The sequence below is a fragment of the Misgurnus anguillicaudatus genome, chromosome 8 (assembly GCF_027580225.2).
Source record: "Misgurnus anguillicaudatus chromosome 8, ASM2758022v2, whole genome shotgun sequence".
In the NCBI taxonomy this organism is placed as follows: domain Eukaryota; kingdom Metazoa; phylum Chordata; class Actinopteri; order Cypriniformes; family Cobitidae; genus Misgurnus; species Misgurnus anguillicaudatus.
Window position 1 is genome coordinate 9,601,407 of NC_073344.2, and position 21,004 is coordinate 9,622,410.

Sequence of the window (21,004 nt, forward strand, 5' to 3'; positions counted from 1 at the left end):
TGACCATCAGATTCGAATTTGACCTCAAGACTTCAAAACACTTCAAATATATATATATAAAAAGTTAATCAGAGTTGTCCTAAGACAAGAACAGGTCTTGGGTATTGGTTTTACTGGTTCCACTTCAAATGTTGACTATATATATATATTTATATTAAACTATTGGACAAAACACATTTCTAGGTTAAAATGACCCAAATAATGGGTTGTTTTAACCCAACTGCTGGGTTGTTTAACATGCTTGATTAACAATAACCCAGCAGTTGGGTAAAAACAACCCATTATTTGGGTCATTTTAACCCAGAAATGTGTTCTGTCCAATAGTTACCCAGCCCTGGGTTAAAAACAACCCAACATTTTTTAGAGTGTATATATAGTCTATACTGTGCAAGAGTCTTAGTCCGCCACCACCACCAGACCTGTTGTTTTAGTAGTTTTAATGTCCATCCATACTTATTTTTCAATCTATTTTATTAAGATACAAACAGAATATACAGGAAATATGTACAAAAAAATAAAAATTAAATTTTCAGGACTTAATGTCTTCTTTAGGCATCGTCTGTGTTTAGTGACCTCTCTTGGCACTTAACACATCTTGAGCGTTTTTGATCAGAATGAAGTAAAAACACTAATTTCTTTAAAATTAGAAATTAGAATATAATTTTATTTAGGTTTAAGAGATCCTGCAGTTTCTTAATATTGCTCAAGTGTAAGGGGAGTTATCCTAAAAACTTGACACTTCAGCTTACAGTTTTATACAGTTTTTACTACTATATACACATTTCCTGTATTTTCTGGATGTATTCTATAAAGAGACTGAGATACTATTATATATTTCTATACATTGCAAAAACAACAAATCTATTTCTGGCATGGTGGCCTAAGACTTTTGCACTGTACTGTATATGGATGTATTTTAATGCATCACAAATTGTTAAAAATAAACCTCAACCACTTTTTCCTAAAATTGCAATACTTTACTTTTTCAGTAAATGGTCCTCGGCGAAAGTTATAGAAGTTGTTACAAAATGCTTTTATTTCAAAGGCTCAAGGAAAATTTGATTTCTCATCATATGGCACACATTCAGGATGATGAATGATCTCCTTTCATATCTTCCCCTCAACCTTCATCCTCGGCCTGGTCTCCATCTCGCGCTTCTGAAGTCTCTGTTGACATATATGTCCTGGATCTGTCAGTTTTCCCTCTTCCGTATCTGCCTCTTTAACAACTCAAATCTGGATACGTGGTCTTCCTGGCAGATGTGTGTGAGAGAGAATAGGGGCGTGTGAAAAATACTGCATGCTATTACTGCAAAAAGCCCTTAGGGAACAGGGATGAAAAGAAGAAAATGATGATAATATTGAAGGTGGAGAGAAAACAAGAAACAACTACGCAAGCAGAAAACGAGAGAGAAAATACAATTTAGGGGAGGGTAATGAAAAAAAAAATGGGAAGGCTTGTGAGGAAAGCTTAATATAGATGGGGCAGATCACGCAAGGTGGAGGGTGGAGTTCATTTTGAGGACAGTTTATCCACAAACTGGACGATCTTTAAATTCGGATGTTTTTTACCTCTTAGACAGCATTCTTCAGGCGAAGTAATATCACACCAGGGAATGGTAAGATTAATTTTTCAATAGGGTAAAATAACAACGATTACGCTCAGCCTTTTTGTCTTTTACTCACTGTTCTTTTGCCCCTTCGGATTGATGGAAGCCAACTTCACATTTCCTTCACAACTGTAGTGATGTCCTCTGCGAAATGCCAGCGTTCTCTTGATTAATCTGCCTCCTCTCTTCCAATCAGTGTCACAGCGGGAGAGAAATGCCATGTGTTTTAAATGCCCAGCTTTTGCACACGGGTCGGTTTTATGAGCTCGGCCTCCCGTGGTGGACGTACACAAACGCTGCTTCCTGTTTGTGGGACAGCTTGGGTGTGAAAAACAAAAACGACGATGGAAAATTGCAGGTTGCACGGCAGCGGCCTGACAAAGCATGTTATAAATAGGTCCCATGTCTAATAAAATCTTTGTGACCATCTCTTGCACTTTGACATTGCATACCAAGTCTGACCTACAGAATTTATGTATTAGATTAAATATGTGCTGATTGTAATTAACTTGCCATTATGCTGATAACACAAGCACCAACCTCCCGCTACAACATGAAGGGTTTGTAGCTTTGCCTCCTCAATACTGTCTTCCGGGACTCTTTCTAAAACTCTATTTCATTCTGCAGTTCCTTCTTAATTAATTAATTAATTAATCACAATAGACAATTCACATACATTTAACACAGTATAAATAAACTAAACCTCGTCGCTGCCCGATGAAACTCACGTATGTCCAAAACGGTTACTTTTCAGGATGTGAAAAAAATACTGTATTTTAAAAGCATTTGAATGTAGCGTTGTCATACTTGGTACGGCATCTTTGCATGTAACCATATTCTTGCCAGTGTAATGATATAATCCACATTTGACCAAAAATGAGTTTAAATGGACATACGTGCATATTTTACAGTAACGGTGGTCGATACATGTTCTTCCGATCATTAATTAGAATGGCCAAGTCGCGTTTCATATTGACAGATGAATACGCTCCTCAGTTTATTAAATAGCCTACGTCTTAGTTTATTTAATACGCTTAGTTTATTTAATATTAATTATACATTTATTAAATGTCTCTTGCAAACTATGAAGGGACAATGAATCAATACACTGACATGGTAATGCTAGACAGATACTTTGTTTGCACAGTCCTACCGTAATTTTGTCACTCCTAGACATACGTCTGGCGTCAGGAGGGAAACGTTTACCTCGATGAAGGAAAGTCATTGTTGCTTCGACGAGACCGGCAAGATGCTTCAGGGCGGGAAATATGCGGCGTGATTGATAGCTTTGACACCAAATGGAAAATCAGATGACATGATTTCACAACTTTTCATTGGGCATTTAGATATGTGAAGCATACTGTATACGGAAATGAACCTGGACATTCAATCCGTCGAAAAATGGACATACGTGGTTTTCATCGGACAACGACGACATAATAAAATAATAAACTGTAAAATACAGTACTCCATTTTCTTAAATATCCTGATTATTTTACCCCCATGTTATCCAAAATGTTAATATCTTTCTTTGTTCAGTTGAGAAGAAGTTCTGTTTTGAGTTTTTTTTCAGAACCCCAACAGTTTACAGTTTTAATGCAGTTTAAAATTGCTGTTTCAACACAGCTTGAAATGGCTCTATACGATCCCAAACAAGGCATAAGGGTTGTATCTAGCAAAACGATTGTTATTTTTGTCAAGAAAAATAAAAAATATGTACTTTTAAACCACAACTTCTCGACCTCTCATTATGCGTCATCACGTGAAAAGGTCACGCATGAAGTATGCGAAACTACCGCCCCAATGTTTACAAGTGTGGACAAAGAAAACCATTCCGACGTTGTTGTATGTGGAATGATACTAATTAAAGGGACACTCCACTTTTTTGGAAAATATGTTCATTTTCCAGCTCCCCTAGAGTTAAACAATTGATTCTTACCGTTTTGGAATACATTCAGCTGATCTCCGGGTCTGGCGGTACCGCTTTTACCATAGCTTAGCATAATCCATTAAATCTGATTAGACCATTAGCATTGCGCTCAAAAATAACCAAAGAGTTTTCATATAAAACTTGACTCTTCTTTAGTTACATCGTGTACTAAACTGACAGAAAATTAAAAGTTGGGATAGAAGAGTCAAATTTTAAATGGGAAACATATCGTTACTCTTTGGTTATTTTTTAGTGTGATGCTAATGGTCTAATCGGATTCAATGGATTGTGCTAAGCTATGCTAAAAGTGATAGCGCCAGACCAGGAGAACAGCTGAATGGATTCCAAAATTTAATAAATCAAATGTTTAACTTTAGGGGAGCTGGAAAATGGGCATATTTTCAAAAAAATGGAGTGTTACTTGTGTCAGTTTATTGTTGAAAATGGTCCGCCAATGTTGTTCGGAGCCCTTTGAAGCTGCATTGAAACTGCAATTTTAAACTGCACTGAAACTGTAAACGGTTGGGGTCCAATAGACATTTCTCACAATAACCGGAAATACACAATCGTCGTGAAAACGGAGTTTCTGTCAAGCGTCAATACACCAGAAAAACATAAACCCGGGCAAGTTTAAAATGGATCAAAGAGTCAACTTCGTTAACGGATTTGCCAAATATTACATTTGCTGATGTGACACGACTCATGGAGGAAAACTTTTTCCATGAGGAATTTGTCCATAAATATCAAGGTAAGTAGAGAGCGAGTCTAACTGTTACTGAATTGTTAACTAAAACGACACATTATTAGCGTGTCCACTTACACATAATGTATGTATAGTAGATGATATAGACCACCTTACTAAAACATTATTGTCTGCTTTGAATGAAGCATTATGGTACCAATTACCTTCAATTACTGCCTATGGTTGTCCAAGTGAACGTCTTGTGTGTAGCAACAATAACGTTAGCCGGATGAAATCATAATCAGTTAATATTTTTGTCTGGTAATGTCTGTGTTTGTATGTTTGTGTGTCGGGGGGAACTCGTTACAAGGAAAAAACGGCTAGGGACAGCATGTGGTTTTACTTTGCCTTGACTGCGGAGGAAGTAGATTTCCGCGACGATTGCGCATTTCCGGTCATAAATACGGAAGTTGTGAGAAAGGTCTATAAAGTCCGTTAAAATGAGAAAAATCCTGCAATGTTTTCCTCAAAAAAATGAATTTCTTCTGGACTGAACAAAGAGAGACATCAACATTTTGGATGACATGTGGGTGAGTGAATTATCAGCATTTTTTTGTGGAGTAATCCTTTAACAACAATAAAATTAAAACATTTCCAGATATCCTTCTTTAGGAAGGAAACATATTTATATTTCGGTGGAGGGGTTGAATTATGAATAGAACGGTATAATCATTTTATTGCTAGTTGTTAGTAATATATGTTATCCCATAACAAATCTTACTATTTACAGTATTATACCATAAGCAGTCACACTCAGAATGGATGTGTTAAAAACAGCAAAATCAGTGTTAGTTTTGGGACAATATACTAAAACGTTGTCCCAAAACACACACATCTCTGTGTTATTATTTTGTGTTACTTTTAACACAACTCATGTTGTCACTTTTATTTATTTTAACACAAAATGACACATAAATAGCATAACACAAAAATGTATAAAAAATTAACACATACTTTCTTAGAGTGCTAGTTTGTCTTGAAGCATCTTAAGTCATGAAAATACAAGGTGTTTGTTTTTAGTTTTCCTCTTCTTGGCTGAGTGACAGAGAGAACTGGATTTGTGTTTAGTTGTCTTTCAGTCTTTAAAGAACCTTTAGCGAATTAAGGACATGTTAACAGTATAACGTCACTAACATGGCTTTTTTATAACTCTTCAATCTAAAATCCATTTGGAAGCCATTCGTATGCTTAGTCTGTCTTCAGTCATGTCAAGAGCCTTTATCATTGCTGACTCAACAACTAACATACTGCTCTGGCAGTACATCGTAACTCAACACATCATTGTGCACAACACGTACACAAACAAAAGAAAAGAGAAGGAACATAAATTGGATCCCTGACTGCATTGACAGTTCTGGATCTTTGTAATATTAGAGAGCTGTCTTCACCCCACAGCAAACATGAAGTTTGATTCTGATGAGACAGCAGGTTGTGTGTAACTACAGAGCTCCGGTTTTCTGTTGTTGGTGTGGATGTTCCACTCCAAATCAATCAAAAGAAGACAACCACCATTACGCACATACAGCAACAGAAATAGTTCATTAGAAAAAAGTTAGCTGCACAGCAGATGTTAGTCTCCAAAAAACACTGGATAAGCATAAAGCAATGTGCTGAGCTCCCTGACCTTCTTGGTCCAAATGTTGATGGATAGTTCAAGATAACAGACCGCAATGTAATTTTATCATAAAGTTAAACATATTGTAGAAATGATTCACAGGAAAACTGTTTCTATATCTATTGCGTGTGAACAACAGACCAATTATAAGCTTATATGCATTTCCTAAATTGACAGAAAATTTTAAAACTGTACCTTTTCTGTTGCTGGGATGGTACCTTAACTTTTACAGGTATACAAAACATAATACAATGTTGTGCCATTTTGGGTACAATACTGTACCTTAAGGATCTATTGTGTACCTTTAAAGTTACTGTACACTTAAATGTTTTTTACCCCTAATATATTTAAATAGTGCAAAATTGATCCGTAAAGGTACACAATCGTTAGTGTATAATATTGCACCCCACCATTTCAATGGGTTGTATACTCAAAAAGGTACAAAAATTAACCTTTAAAGGGATAGTGCACCCAAAAATGAAAATTCTGTCATCATTTACTCGCTCTAATGTTGTTACAAACGTGCATAAACTTCTTTGTTCTGATGAACACAAAGTGTTCATTTTTGGGTGAACACTCCCTTTAAGGTTATCACCCAAGTGATAGAAGCAACATGATCTGACAGAATGTCGTGTTATAGTCACGAAAAATTTGATTAATTTATTTGTGTCCATGGCACAAAATTTGAGTTTTTGCCTTGAACTCAAATGTGTTTTTCGTGTCACCCGCCCAAATTTCTATAAACCGTTTTTCGTGTCCATGGCATGATCATTGTCACTTGGGGTTGGGGTTAGATTTGGGGTTTGGGTTAGGATGCACTTTTATCTATTGGTCTATCTATCTATTCTTCCGCTTTTAAAACTATTCTTGCCTAAAGTTGGGGTTTGGATGTCTAAAAATGTAACAGAAAGTTATTTCTAACCCTAACCCCAAATGACAATGGTAAGAAAATAGAAAAAAAACAACGAGAAAACAAAACATAAAATGACACGAAAAAGAAAAGCATGCAACGGACACAAAAAACTATTTATAGAAATTTCTGCAAGTGACATGAAAAAAGCTGAATTTCGTGCCATGGACACGAATAAATTAATCAAATTTTGCGTGACTATTACACAACTTTCCGTGAGATCAGTCTGGATAGAAAAGGTGGATTTTTTTTGACAGTGCAGTTGTGTCAACCACTATTAGAATAAATTAAAGCCACCATATGTTATTTCACTGCTAAATGGCGCAAAACATAATATAACATTATAACATAATGGTTATAGTAAAACTTTATTACATCATCCATGAACATGATTTGTGAGTCTCGTTGAATAAATTTCTTTCCACAGATTGATCTGCACAGTGGCGTATGAAATCAAACACACATGATTTCTGCACAGTCACAGCCGAAACCAAAGATAAAGTGAGCATGATACCATTAGCTATGTTTACAATAGAGGCCATACTAGCAATATATGCATTGGTACACTGTCAATGTCATCAGACCATCTTAAAAGCTTCTCTGAGTTTAGTTAACTTTAATATCCATAGCAACGGGGTCAACCTCCTCACTAAGATAAAAGTTTTTGTCTTTTCCTAACTCAGAGTTGCTCTCAGATCAGTCCCGAATTGCTCTTAAGCTAAGACTCCTACGTAAAAGTTTTTTTGCTAAATTAAGAGTTTTCTGAGAGGACTCTTAGAATCTTTATGAATACGGGCCCTGACCGTATTGAGGTACAGTATTGAAGGTCTGGCTACGCGAGACTAGTGATTATTGGACATTTTATTGCAAAATCTCAACATAGTTGGCCTTTTAAAGTTGCATTCAAAGACGTACTCTCTTTCTTTCTTGCATGTTTCAGATAGGGAAGTGCATGTTTCTCTCCTTTGTACTTTATATCTCGTCTTGCTGAGCTACTTAATAGACTACAGCGATCACATTGCTAATTATCTGAAAAGGCGCTACCCTTGTCCTGATTGACTTTCGCCTAGATCAGTGGTTTTCAAACTGAGGGCCGGGGCCCCCAGGGGGGCCGCGAAACGGTGCCAGGGAGCCCCAGTTTTATGACATTTTATGAAAAACATTAATTTATCATGAATTCTGTGTAATTAAACCTAAAAAAAAATGAGGCTACTAACCTAAAGCACTACTTTTTTTGTATAATTTTATGTTTTTTTATTATTAAAATGTTGAGTTTTAGAACAGTTATTTGTCACAAATTTTCTTTGGGGGGCCGCGAAGGGATGCATCGTACACAAGGGGGGCCACACGCTGAAAAAGTTTGGGAACCAATGGCCTAGATGACAACAAGATAAAGCCAGAAGAGGTTTTTGGTGAGGTGAAAGACACTTCCCCTTTTAATCCCAGACTGTTCTTTGTGTGCCTTTTATAGATTGTGTGTGATTAAGTGTACAGTGTATATAGTATTTTGCTGTAACTCGAACCCAATCTAATACCATGATCTGGTGCTTTAACCCAACCTTACACCACTGTAACATTTATTGGAAATTTAGGAAGATGGATCCCCTCAACCTTTCTCATATTTATAAGGCAGGGAGTGAGAACAGTTGTTTTATGGTTTGTTTTCTTTTTATCCGTCCTGTTTATACCCTGTAAAAAAATCTGTAGAAATTACAATGATATTGCGGCTGGGTTGCCGGTGAATTGCCTTGGATTTGAATTTGTGTTATTTACTGGCGGGAGTTTGTTCAAAGTTAAATACATTTTAAATATTAACAAGTCTTTATCTTTACAGAATAAAACTATACAATAACAGCCTCATGCAAAGCATTCTGGGAACCAGAAATCATCATCAACCTTTTTCTGTTTTTTGCTTCAGATTTTGTTTCTCAAAATGTTTTGCTTGATGCTGTTTTTTTAGTTTTACTCTGTAAAGACAAAGACTTGTAAATGTTAAATGTTCATTTAACTTTGAACAAAATGTTGCCAGTAAATAACATAAATTTAACTCTACGGTAAGTTACCGGCAACTCAGTTGTACGTTTTTTGTATGATTCACTTTGTATAAGAATTAGCCAACTCGTAAAAAAGTTATATAGAATAAAAGTTTTACCTGTCACAGTATCTAGTATTAGGATTTATGAATATGCAACGTGACCTCATGAGAATATGTGTGTATTTTTATGTAAATTATAGTTCGAGTTCTTATATATATATGCCTCAAAACTACCTCAACATGCATTCAACTGTGTTGATGTTTGTGACATTGGAAACCAAGCCAATTGTAATAAACATATTTATAAAACGGTTAGTACCAATCCTGGATTCTGATTGGTCAATAGGTGTGCTTTATTCACGATAAAACACTGCTATGACCGCTTCACCCACAGTTCTATTTAATATCACTACGCCCCTTAGCAACACATAAACATATAATGAGACAAAGTTTGAGAACAGTTTGTTGTTTTTATTTGAGCTTTCATGTTATTGTTCGCAGTCAGGGACTATTTTTTCTAGCAAAATGAATGCTTTTATTGATTTAACTTCATGAAAGTTGAACTGATATTTTTTTTTTACTTTAATATTGTGTAGTAACCGTTTTATAAAAGCAATAAGGTACTCGAGGCAAGTGCTGTATTGTGAATAAGTAACGGCTGAAGCAGGGCCGGAGTGGGACTCATTTTCAGCCCTGGAGTTTCATGGCTTAGACCGGCCCACTTTAGTTCACGACTGACTATTAAAATAATATCTTTAAACCCTCAGTAGTATAAGTCTGCAGTAGTGCACTGTTGTCTGCAGCCTTGCAATTCACTGTATTTTTCAAATATATAATTTCATATTCCGTGCAAATGCAGTAAACAATTATACTTTTTGCCATAATCATGCAGCCCTATCATAAGACCATAATATTACTAAAGTAAACTTATTCAAAAACTAAAGGAAACAAATGTGTTTGTGTTTTCCTCTATATTTCTATTTCTAAAAAATGGTGAGTCTTGAGATTAACTGTTGATAACGTTTGGAAACCCCTGATATACAATACACAAGCAAGATTTATCAAGTATGCATTGGAAACAAATGGAAAAAATCTGTTTTTTTTAGTAATTAGATCATGTCTATTGCTAAATAACGTAGGCCTACATTGTGTTAAAAAAAAGAAAACATCATGGATACACTTTTGAAACTACTTTTTTCAAATAAACTAATGAGTTTTGCATCAAATAGATTTTTGTTCCTCTTGCAATAAACGATGAATAATGACTATTCATAGAGACTTCATCTATGGCTTGGATAAAAAAATACGTTTTGTAAATTCTTTTCCTATTAGAGGCAAGCCCGTTTGTATTAAGACGCGCTCAAGTTTATTTAAAATATAATAGACGCGCGGCCGGCAAGCGCACGCAAAAGACGCACTCAAGTTTATTGAAAATATAGACGCGCGGCCGGCAAGCGCACTCAAAAGACGTGCTCAAGTTTATTTAAAATCTAATAGACGCGCGGCCGGCAAGCGCACTCAAAAGACGCCCTCCAGTTTATTTTAAATATAGACGCGCGGCCGGCAAGCGCACTCAATATAGACGCGTCTGAAACAAAACTCGTGTTCAAGTAAGCGCTTTGAAAACCAGAAGACAGCGGCACGTCCTGCGTTTCCCATGCGTTTTATGTCAATAAACCCTAATGCAAGAATTCTTCCAATAAGTGGTCGGGACTCGGGACACAATCAACTTGTGCATAAAGCTGCGGGGACATCTCACCCGCAAATACGCGTCATCGTGGCATGACAACACCGGCCCTCGTGGCCAAAAAAAAACAGACCGGCCCACCGGGAATCCTCCCGGTTCTCCCTATGGCCAATCCGGGCCTGGGCTGAAGGGGTTGCAGGCCTTCCGCTTCGCGTCGTGCCTAACAACGCCCTTCAGTCGTTTCTTATTCACGATACAGCACAGCCTCTCGTACCTTATTGCTTACTAAAAACACCACAAAAACATATACTGTAAACAACAAAATAAACCTGATTCTCCCCATAGGGGGACTTTAAATATCAAACAATTAGACATCATAATAAATTTTAACAACTAATATGCAGCAGGTGTTTCCAGTATTGCTGAGAGCACATTTGCGTTTGCAATGGCCATCTGTCTTTACTGTTTGGATGGCTTCTCACTTAAGTATTAAAACAATAAAGGTTAATTATAATCATTGTGACACCACACATTAGGATTCAATGATCCAAAGCATTGTGACTGTGGCTACATTTATAGCATATTAGTTTTTTAGGTTGAGCCCGGGACTGTCACTTTTCCAATTTCCGTTGAGCAGAGATTATGCCATCCAGCCAGACACTCTCAGTGCTTGCTGACCAGAGTTGCGTAAGATGAATTAATCATCCCAGAAGTCATCCGATGCTTCTTAGCTTGACTGGCTTCATACAGTAACTACAGTGGACTGTGAGGATTTGGTCAGTATGCACATTTACCTCAAAGAATACAGAAGCATGCCAATTTCATTTGACATTTCTTTTGTATATAATATATTATACTATTCTCATTAAACTGTGCATGGTGAGAAATACAGTTGTAGTTCAATAGGTGTTAAACCATAAATGCCCCAGTATGTGTTTTGATATTATGAAATGCTTTTGCATATGAACACAATGTCCCAAAGCAAGGCTCAGTGAGTATGCTGGAAGGACTGTAACCAGTGGCAACTGAATCTAAACCTTTTGTCACACTTTCGTTTTCTTGCCACGTGCACTTTAAAAAAACGTGGGGTTATTTTCAACTTAGCATTGGGTCAAAAGCGGACAAACTTATGTGTTAGGTTAAATTAACCCAGAAAATGTTTGACCCAACAATGGGTAGAAACAACCCAGCATACAGTAGGTTAACTTACAACCCAACAGATAGGGTTTGTCCCTCTTTTACCCAACACTTTTGGAGTGCATATACAAGTGCTACACAGACTTACAACAATGATGACTCAGTGGGTAAATCAAAGTGCATTGGCTCCTTGATTAAAAATGGATTGCAGGGTGTGTTTTGATAGGGTTGCGGATAACAGGGAACATAAATTCCTAATCTAAGTAATAAAATGCAACTAACCAAATAACAGTTGCAGGGAAAATAAACATTGTTTGTACTGAACACTATTTGCTTTATGCTGTGAATCAGAGCCTGAAGAGATACATTTTGTTTGTCCTATTCGGTCTGTGCCTTGTTCTTAGTTATACAAATTTGGCTGTTGATTTTTATTATGCATTTCTTGGGTATAGTAATACTTATTCAAAGTTTGTTCTATAGTAGTTTTGGTTCACAACTTCATATGTTACATTTGATGTCTGAAGCAACACCAGTTGTGCTCTCCTGCAATAAATGATTTCAAAGACATAAAGATTGTGTTTTTTGTGCACAGGTTTTTGTCGCATTTTGTTTTTTGTGTGAATGTAATTTTTTTGCAGTGTGACTTTTGTACTGTGACACATTTCCTTTTGACTACTTTGTATTAACCCTTATTGTGTTTGATTTTTGTGACATTTTTGATGGAGCGGGTCAAATTGACCCTAATTGGATTCAATGCAATTTCCTAAATATCACATTATGAAAAACGAGAAGGAATTAGATATGAACAGGACAATTTAGTATCAGGTGTCATGTTTTGTGGGGCACAACTGGCATCACCTGTATTCACCTCTGGATTTTCTGTGGGTCTGAATTAATCTGCTTCACGTAGTAGTTCATAAATGTATATAAATATATATCGAGATGATAGTTCACTTTTACTTGTCTGTGTCTGATGAAGTCTTTATCAGTACAAAAAATAGTGACAAAAAGTTCCCTTTTCAGGGTAATAAAACACCAACATACACTCACCTAAAGGATTATTAGGAACACCATACTAATACTGTGTTTGACCCCCTTTCGCCTTGAAACCTGCCTTAATTCTATGTGTCATTTATTCAACAAGGTGCTGAAAGCATTTTTTAGAAATGTTGGCCCATATTGACAGGATAGCATCTTGCAGTTGATTTGTGGGATGCCCATCCAAGGCACGAAGCTCCCGTTCAACCACATCCCAAAGATGCTCTATTGGGAGGAGATCTGGTGACTGTGGGGGCCATTTTAGTACAGTGAACTCGTTGTCATGTTCAAGAAACCAATTTGAAATGATTCGAGCTTTGTCACATGGTGCATTATCCTGCTGGAAGTAGCTATCAGAGGATGGGTACATGGTGGTCATAAGGGGATGGACATGGTCAGAAACAATGTTCAGGTAGGCCGTGGCATTTAAACAATGCCCATTTGGCACTAAGGGTCCTAAAGTGTGCCAAGAAAACATCCCCCACACCATTACACCACCACCACCAGCCTGCACAGTGGTAACAAGGCATGATGGATCCATGGTCTCATTCTGTTCACGCCAAACTCTGACTCTACCATCTTAAGGCCTCAACAGAAATCGAGATTCGTCAGACCAGACAACATTTTTCCAGTTTTCAACTGTCCAATTTTGGTGAGCTAGTGCAAATTGTGGCCTCTTTTTCCTATTTGTAGTGGAGATGAGTGGTGGGGTCTTCTGCTGTTGTAGCCCATCCGCCTCAAGGTTGTGCATGTTGTGGCTTCACAAATGCTTTGCTGCATACCTCGGTTGTAACCAGTGGTTATTTCAGTCAAAGGTGCTTTTCTATCAGCTTGAATCAGTTGGCCCATTCTCCTCTGACCTCTAGCATCAACAAGGCATTTTTGCCCACATGACTGCCGCATACTGGATGTTTTTCCCTTTTCACACCATTCTTTGTAAACCCTAGAAATGGTTGTGCGTAACTGAGCAGATTGTGAAATATTCAGACCGGCCCGTATAGCACCAACAACCATGCCATGCTCAAAATTGCTTAAATCACCTTTCTTTCCCATTCTGACATTCAGTTTGCAGTTCAGGAGATTGTCTTGACCAGGACCACACCCCTAAATGCATTGAAGCAACTTCCATGTTATTGGTTGATTAGATAATTGCATTAATGAGAAATTGAACAGGTGTTCCTAATAATCCTTTAGGTGAGTGTATAGGCAATAAATGTATTTAATTTGTGTCTATACAGTTTCCTTGGAACAAAAAATAAGGGTCAAATTGACCCGCAAACATCAAAATTGTAAAAAAAAAAAACTTGAAAACACAGCAGTGTATCTTAACTTTCAAAATCAAGATCAAAATCATTACAAAATTATTTGGATACACTTCAAAACATATTAGCGTGTCCAAGCTATGCATGTTCATGGCCATGGCCATAAATAAGAAAAAGTCACAAAATTTCAAGAATAAAATCACAGTTTTCCGACAAAACGGGTCAAATTGACCTGGAACATAATATAAGGATTAAAAAAAAAAAGTTGCTGTGGATATATTAAAGTATAAAACACTGTGGCTGCAGATAAATAAGGAGGCAATACTCTGTTGTCAGCACACAGGCACATCAAATTCAGTACAGACGACAAGAGGTGAGAGAGCTTTGTCTGATCATTGGGATTTAGAAAGAGTTAAAACTGGGATAAATTCTAATTAACCTTTAAAGCCCTTATTGAATGTCTTGATGTCGCAGTGAAATACATTTCCTTGTCAAATACAGCACATTGGCCCTGGCTTGAGATATCAATGTCGACAGCTCCGCATTTTACCCTTTCCCGACAGACTGATTTAGCTTCATGTGACGAATCAAAAAATGTTCAGACCTCCACACTAAAGTCTGTTACCTTTATGCTGAGACGACTATTTAACTTTTCACAGATTTTTATTAGCTCAATAATATTAAAAGTTAAAAAAAAATATTTAATATAGCTTAACCTTTGTAGGTAATATTTTAATAAATTATTAAATTGTATTGAACTTTATACTCTAGAAAATAATTTGTTTAAAGGGCACCTATTGTACCAATTTTTACAAGTGTGCCCAGAATGTGTCAGTTTGTTTATCAGTTTGACATCACATTGATAAGAGAATTGATAAGAGAATCAAAACTGCATGTCTTATGAGACTGCCTTGGTTTGATGGGAATTTAAAAAAGGAGTGGGGGGATTTTTTTTTTTCATTTTACTGCCAACACGCATTTATATCCAAACACCTTGTAAAGTGGATTTTGCATAATAGTAATAATGCCCTTTATATGAAATTGTATTGAGATAGCAGTAGGCATATACTCTCAGAAATGAAAGTACAAAAGCTGTCACTGGAGTGCTACCCTTTTAAAAGGGCACCTTTGTACCTAAAGAGTTCATATTAGTAACTTAAAAGGCCACATTGGTACCAGATATATACAAAAATGATATAAAATATATATAAAATGGTGCTAAATAGCATTAAAAGTGGTTCACAGGCTAGGGGAACTATTTTTGTGCTAAACATCACTAATCTAGATCCTGTGTAACACCTGTGTAGAACCATATTGTGCAATGTTGAACCTTATGTGGTGATACAGTATAGTCATGCTTTAGTCATGCTATAGTCGTGCTAAATATGGCTTCCCTATGATTACGAGCTGTTAGTACTATTTAGCACCATTTTTTAGATTGTATCTGTACCTAAATGGTACATATTAAGACTTTTTTTTAAAGGAAAACACCAGCGTTTTTCAGTATTTAACTATGTTCTTACCTCAACTTAGATTAATTTTTACATCTTTATTCAATGCATGCACTTAATCTTTGTACAGCGCGTTGTGAATGTGTTAGCACTTAGCCTAGCCCCATTCATTCCTTAGGATCCAAACAGACATGACTGTTACATGAGTAGTTACACAAGTAAGTATGGTGGCACAAAATAAAATGTGGGATTTTTAAAAAATGAGAACTATTGTATGGCGGAAGAGCACTTAGTTTGCAGGACTTTGACCTCGGGCGTAATATTGACGGACATTTAAGCGAGAGGGGGAGTAGTCAGGAGTGATGATGTTACTGCACACCAAGGTCGTAGTGCTGCAAACTAAGTGCTCTTCCGCCAGCCCAGTTCTCGTTTTTAATTTTTAAATAAAAATATCGCCACGTTTTATTTTGTGCCACCATACTTACTTGTGTAACTACTCATGTAACAGTTTTTAAGTAGGGAAAACATGGAAGTGTTTGGTGGTTTCTAAATTCATCCCTGTTTGGATCCTAAGGAATGAATGGGGCTAGGCTAAATGCTAACACATTCACAACGCGCTGTACAAAGATTAAGTGCACGCATTGAATAAATATAAGTATGTATTAATTCATTTAAGTTGAAATAAGAACATAGTAAAATATTGAAAAACTGTGGTGTAATACTTTAAAAGGTACTGCCCCTTTGTAAATATATTTCTGAGAGTGTACAGTATCACCTTAAATATAGCCTTTGTAAGGATTGGTTATAAAAGTACATACTTGGATAAATTACAAGCATTTTAATTGTAAAAAAAGGCTTCTCTCAGCTAAATAATACAATGCCCAATGTACACTAATTAGCTTGCCGATTATTAGCCATTCATGGTGTGGAAAGAAGTTCTGATGACTCAGGTATGGATTATTTGGAGGCTGTAATCAAACGGGGCATTTGGCTGGGATATAGGTGACGACTTCTCTAGACTAGAGACAGAAAAGGTCTTGAATTTATAATGAACGATCTCTGGTTTCCTAAGGATTCTTCCATTTAGTAACAGGCAGGCTAGACTAATGAAATAAATTCATGCTGAGTTGCAGCATGGCATCGTTGATGAGGCACACAGTTTAGTTAAAACTTTCTTCACTTTAATCTGGTAAGGAGCATTATGCTGTCCTAATAAAGCATAAAATGAGACGATTAGCTTTTGTGGCAATCAAAGCACTTAATTGTTCAATAGTTAGGCGGTTAATTGCAAGTGCAAATTAGGTTTTTAAATCAATTGAAACAGTCAACTCAAAAAAGCACCAAAAGAAGATAATTTTGTACATTTAATGTTTATTGAAGAGATTTTATTATACTTTTACAGTACGGTGCTTCTATTTCTGCACATTATAACACTATATATCTGAGGTAGGTAAAAAAAATCTATGCATTTCTGTAAGAACACAGCATAAGGTCATTGTACCTACATAAAAAGAGCAATTTTAAATCTTACAAAAAGTCATAAATCTTGACCTGAGTGACTGATATAATCTCTGTGATGTTCCAAAACAGGCAGTGTTAGCCACAGTTATGGATGTTTCTTGTGAAGCAAGCTGTGTGGATCCTATTTCTGTATAATATGACATTATCTGGAATCGATTAAGTGTGAACTAATCTCTTTTGCCAACTATGTGTAGGTTCTGCTGGACAGGTGCGGTTAAATTCATTGTGATGAATGGTGCTCATTTGACCCAATCTTACATACTGTACATGACTAAAATTTTAAACGTCCTGTCTATAAACCTACTGCAAAATGCCATAAGACACAAGCATGACTGTATTAATACTGAGCATTTCTTCTAAACAAATTTGCATGTGCACATTTATTGATTATTTGTGACAATAACAAATGCTTATTTGGCAACATTTTTTCAGCCTTCTTTAATATAACTTCATGGAATGCAAACCAAACTGTCACCCAAGATTTTGTGTCTGCTCCTTCAAGCGCCAGGCAGCTTCCATGTATTTCGTGATTTCAGAGTTCTGCCGTGGGAAGTTTAGTCTCCTGTCTTTGCGATCTGAGACAAGCTGCACAAAAAAGAGCTGATTAGAAGAATAATAAAGGAAGCTTAATGTTCCATAATAATTTACTATTCCTTTATACCGTAAAATGGTCCAAAGGCTGTCACCCTTTCAAAAAGGTCCTAATATGTTTACCATTTAGGTACAGATACATATACATTTGGTATCAAAATTTAATTTTGAGGCATTAATATGCATTTTTTTAAAGACAAAGTTGTACTTTTTTGAAAGGGTACCAGCCCAATGACAGCTTTTGTACATAATTTTTATGAGAATGTAGTTAGTGTAAGACATTATTCTGGGATACTGTATGATACAGTGTTGGGTGTAACTAGTTACTAAGTAATTAGTTACTGTAATTTAATTACTTTTCCCTTGAAAAAGTAAAGTAAGGGATTACTCTTATTTTTTCTTGTAATCTAATTACAGTTACTTCTGATGTAACTAAACACTGTGTATGGAATGTAAAACAATTATGTATACTATAATACAATACTGGATTTAACATGGTTTTAGTTTACAATTATCACCATAAACTGGTTGATTATTAGCATTAATATTAATGATAAGATGTTGGCTGTTTATTAATAACTAATAGCACTTATTAATGCCTAATTCTGCAAAAGCTTATTCTACATCCTTAACCCTTCCCATTTCTATACCAATACTTAAAATTAACAACTTTTTTAGTATTAATAAGCAGTAGTTGGAGAATATTGAGGCAAAAGTAGTTAAAAGTTAGTTAATAGAGAGAACTGGACCCTAAAGTGGGACCAGAATAAATGATGTACTTTTATATATTATTTTTTCGAGCCATTTCAAGCCTATCCTTGTATCGTGTACTAATAGGATTTAGAAAGTAATTAGTAATAAGTAATGAAATACTTTTTGGAGAGAGTAATTTGTAAAGTAATCTAAATACATGATTGAAGATGTAATTAGTAACTAATTAATTACTTTTTTAAGTAACTAACCCAACACTGGTATGATACTGTACTGTATCTGAATAAAATGCATTCAACTCTGGACTAATGCAAGGTAAAACCCGTTACAAAACTTTATCAGCAAGAACTGCCTAATTTTCAAATTTGCCTAAATAGAAAGATGTTTACACCGCCACAGAAAATCTATCACCTTTATGCTAAGGCGACTTTTTGAATTTGTTTTATTAGCATATATGAGTTAGTTATATTATTGTATTTGTTTTAGAAAGATAAAAAGCTTAGAAGCTAATTTTTTATTAAATTATTTATTATGCAACTATTGATTATGGCATAACCGTTTTGGGTAGCATTTTGCTATATTCATAATAATAATATTATAATAATAATATTGTAAAAATTTGTTTATATGAAATTGTACCATACTGTGACATCAGTAAACATAACACTTATATCATAAGAATTGCATAATTTTACCAGATTTTCCTATATAAACATCTTAATACATATGTAATTTAATAACAAATTTAAAATCTGAGATGTAAATATTAGAATTTCAATGGCTAGTATAATTAGGAATGTATTAGCTAAATATTTACAGACTAAATCAGACTAAATCTTTTTCCTTAGGTTTTGCTATATTAATTTTATAATAATTTTGAAAAAGAATAATAAGTTTTACCAGAGGACTGGATAACCAGCCTATCTCTTGAGCTTCAGTCTGAGGATGTGTGTACTTCTTTATTGGTTCCAAACGAGCCTCGTGTATGATCCGGAGAAAAGCAGCTGCACAGAAAATTATGTGACAATTGATTTACTTTAGTGTATCAGATTTACACAATGATTAACTCAATCAAGCTTCTAAGCTTACTACCACTGTTAGCATAGTAAATTAAACGATTAGATTTTTTTTACATTGTAACAATATCTATGAAGTATTTTCGTGATGCTAGAAGATGTGTTTGGTAAGTTACTTACGATCCTCCTCTTGCTTTCCATAGGTGATTTTAGACATGGGCTTATCAGTCAAAATGTGAACTATAACACATGAATGTTTTTACAAATTTAGTCCAGTACTTCACTACAGAAACAATTTTTGCTAAAAACAAATATATGTACTCACGTTTTTTAAACGGGTTGATGTTAAACTCTGTGTTAAGCTTCTGGTGTCTCAATTCCTTCATTATTGTCTCGACATGAATAGCATTTTGGTGAACTATGTCCACGGGTTCTTTTTCCTTAGGTTTTGCCATATTTACCAATGACTTACTGTGTTAATTATTATTTTCATATAATTTTAAAAGGTGCTATTGTGATCACTAAATCACTTACTACGACGATCAGCAAAGCTTCAGTGTCTTCAGAGTCGTGTTGCTTGGCAACCGTAAATAGAAAGTTGCTTGGCGTCGATTGCTTTTGTCCACGTGAGGGCGCACAAAGCCCAATAACAAACTCGTGCCATACGTTCATTTGAGCCTTTGTGTCTTCGTGCATTAGACCAGGAAAATTGGAATACATTGCAAATACTTTTACTACCATTAGTACATAAGCAGAATTTTATTGTAAAAGATGTATCTTTCATGAATTAGTTACAGCAAGTGTTCTTTGTTGTTGTTTTAAGGGGTCATATTATGTGATTTATGTGATGAAATGCAAGCACTGATCACCATAATGGTGGTTTGTTGAAATTGAAACTCAATTGTGCTGTCAATGATTTCTCTCTCTCTCTCTCTCTCTCTCTCTCTCTCTCTCTCTCTCTCTCTCTCTCTCTCTCTCTCTCTCTCTCTCTCTCACACACTCACTCTCTCTCTCTCTCTCTCTCTCTCTCTCTCTCTCTGTGCACTAAATGACAGTGCTGTGGTTGGATAGTGCAGAATAAGGGGCAGTATTATTATAATTTGCCTTGCTACCTACCTCACAACCTACTAAACGACCTAATTTTTCACATGCTTGCAGAAAATGGCTTACCCAAACAAAGTTATTTTCACGTTTTCTAGGTTGATAGAAGCACTTAAACATGGAAAAAGTCTGATTTTTCCACTATGACCCCTTTAAGAAAAAGCAATATGCAATATTATCAGATACTTTGTAAAAAGCATTTATATATGACACTAAATATATCAGTTTTGTTAAATAACTCACAAGAAAAAAGGATATTCATATTAGTCATGGTCCATCGTATTGATTGAATGCCATTGGCTGTGAATTTCTTTGTTTGTGTTTGCGTTATATAGTATATTTGGATTTATATTTCTTACCTGCTATTAAATTTGATGTTTAAAAATATTAATAAACATTTTAATATTATTCACATTTTCAAGTGCTGGCACTGGCCCTTGTACAGTCACAAAACTGCAACTTTAACACTTTGCTATTTGATATTGTGTATATTAGTAGATAAAATAGTCAGTAGCATTAAGATTGACTTTTAAATTCTGAAAGGAAAAGGTTTTGTATTATTTCAACAACTATGCACCATATGTGTCATTGTAGGTATTAAAATATATTTTTACAATCATAATCATTTAATCAATGTTTAATTTTAT

General features: G+C 35.5%; 1 protein-coding gene across 1 annotated transcript; it reads right to left on the reverse strand.

Moving 5' to 3' along the window:
* Positions 1–17,348: 17,348 nt before the first annotated feature.
* On the reverse strand, positions 17,349–19,859 carry cfap144 (cilia and flagella associated protein 144). The gene is made up of 4 exons (XM_055214309.2): positions 19,582–19,859; positions 19,437–19,496; positions 19,141–19,244; positions 17,349–17,523 (listed from the first exon to the last, which is right to left on the reverse strand). Exons 1-4 carry the CDS (start codon positions 19,709–19,711, stop codon positions 17,410–17,412), a joined length of 408 nt encoding a protein of 135 aa, XP_055070284.1. The 5' UTR covers positions 19,712–19,859; the 3' UTR covers positions 17,349–17,409.
* Between the last annotated feature and the right edge of the window lie 1,145 nt (positions 19,860–21,004).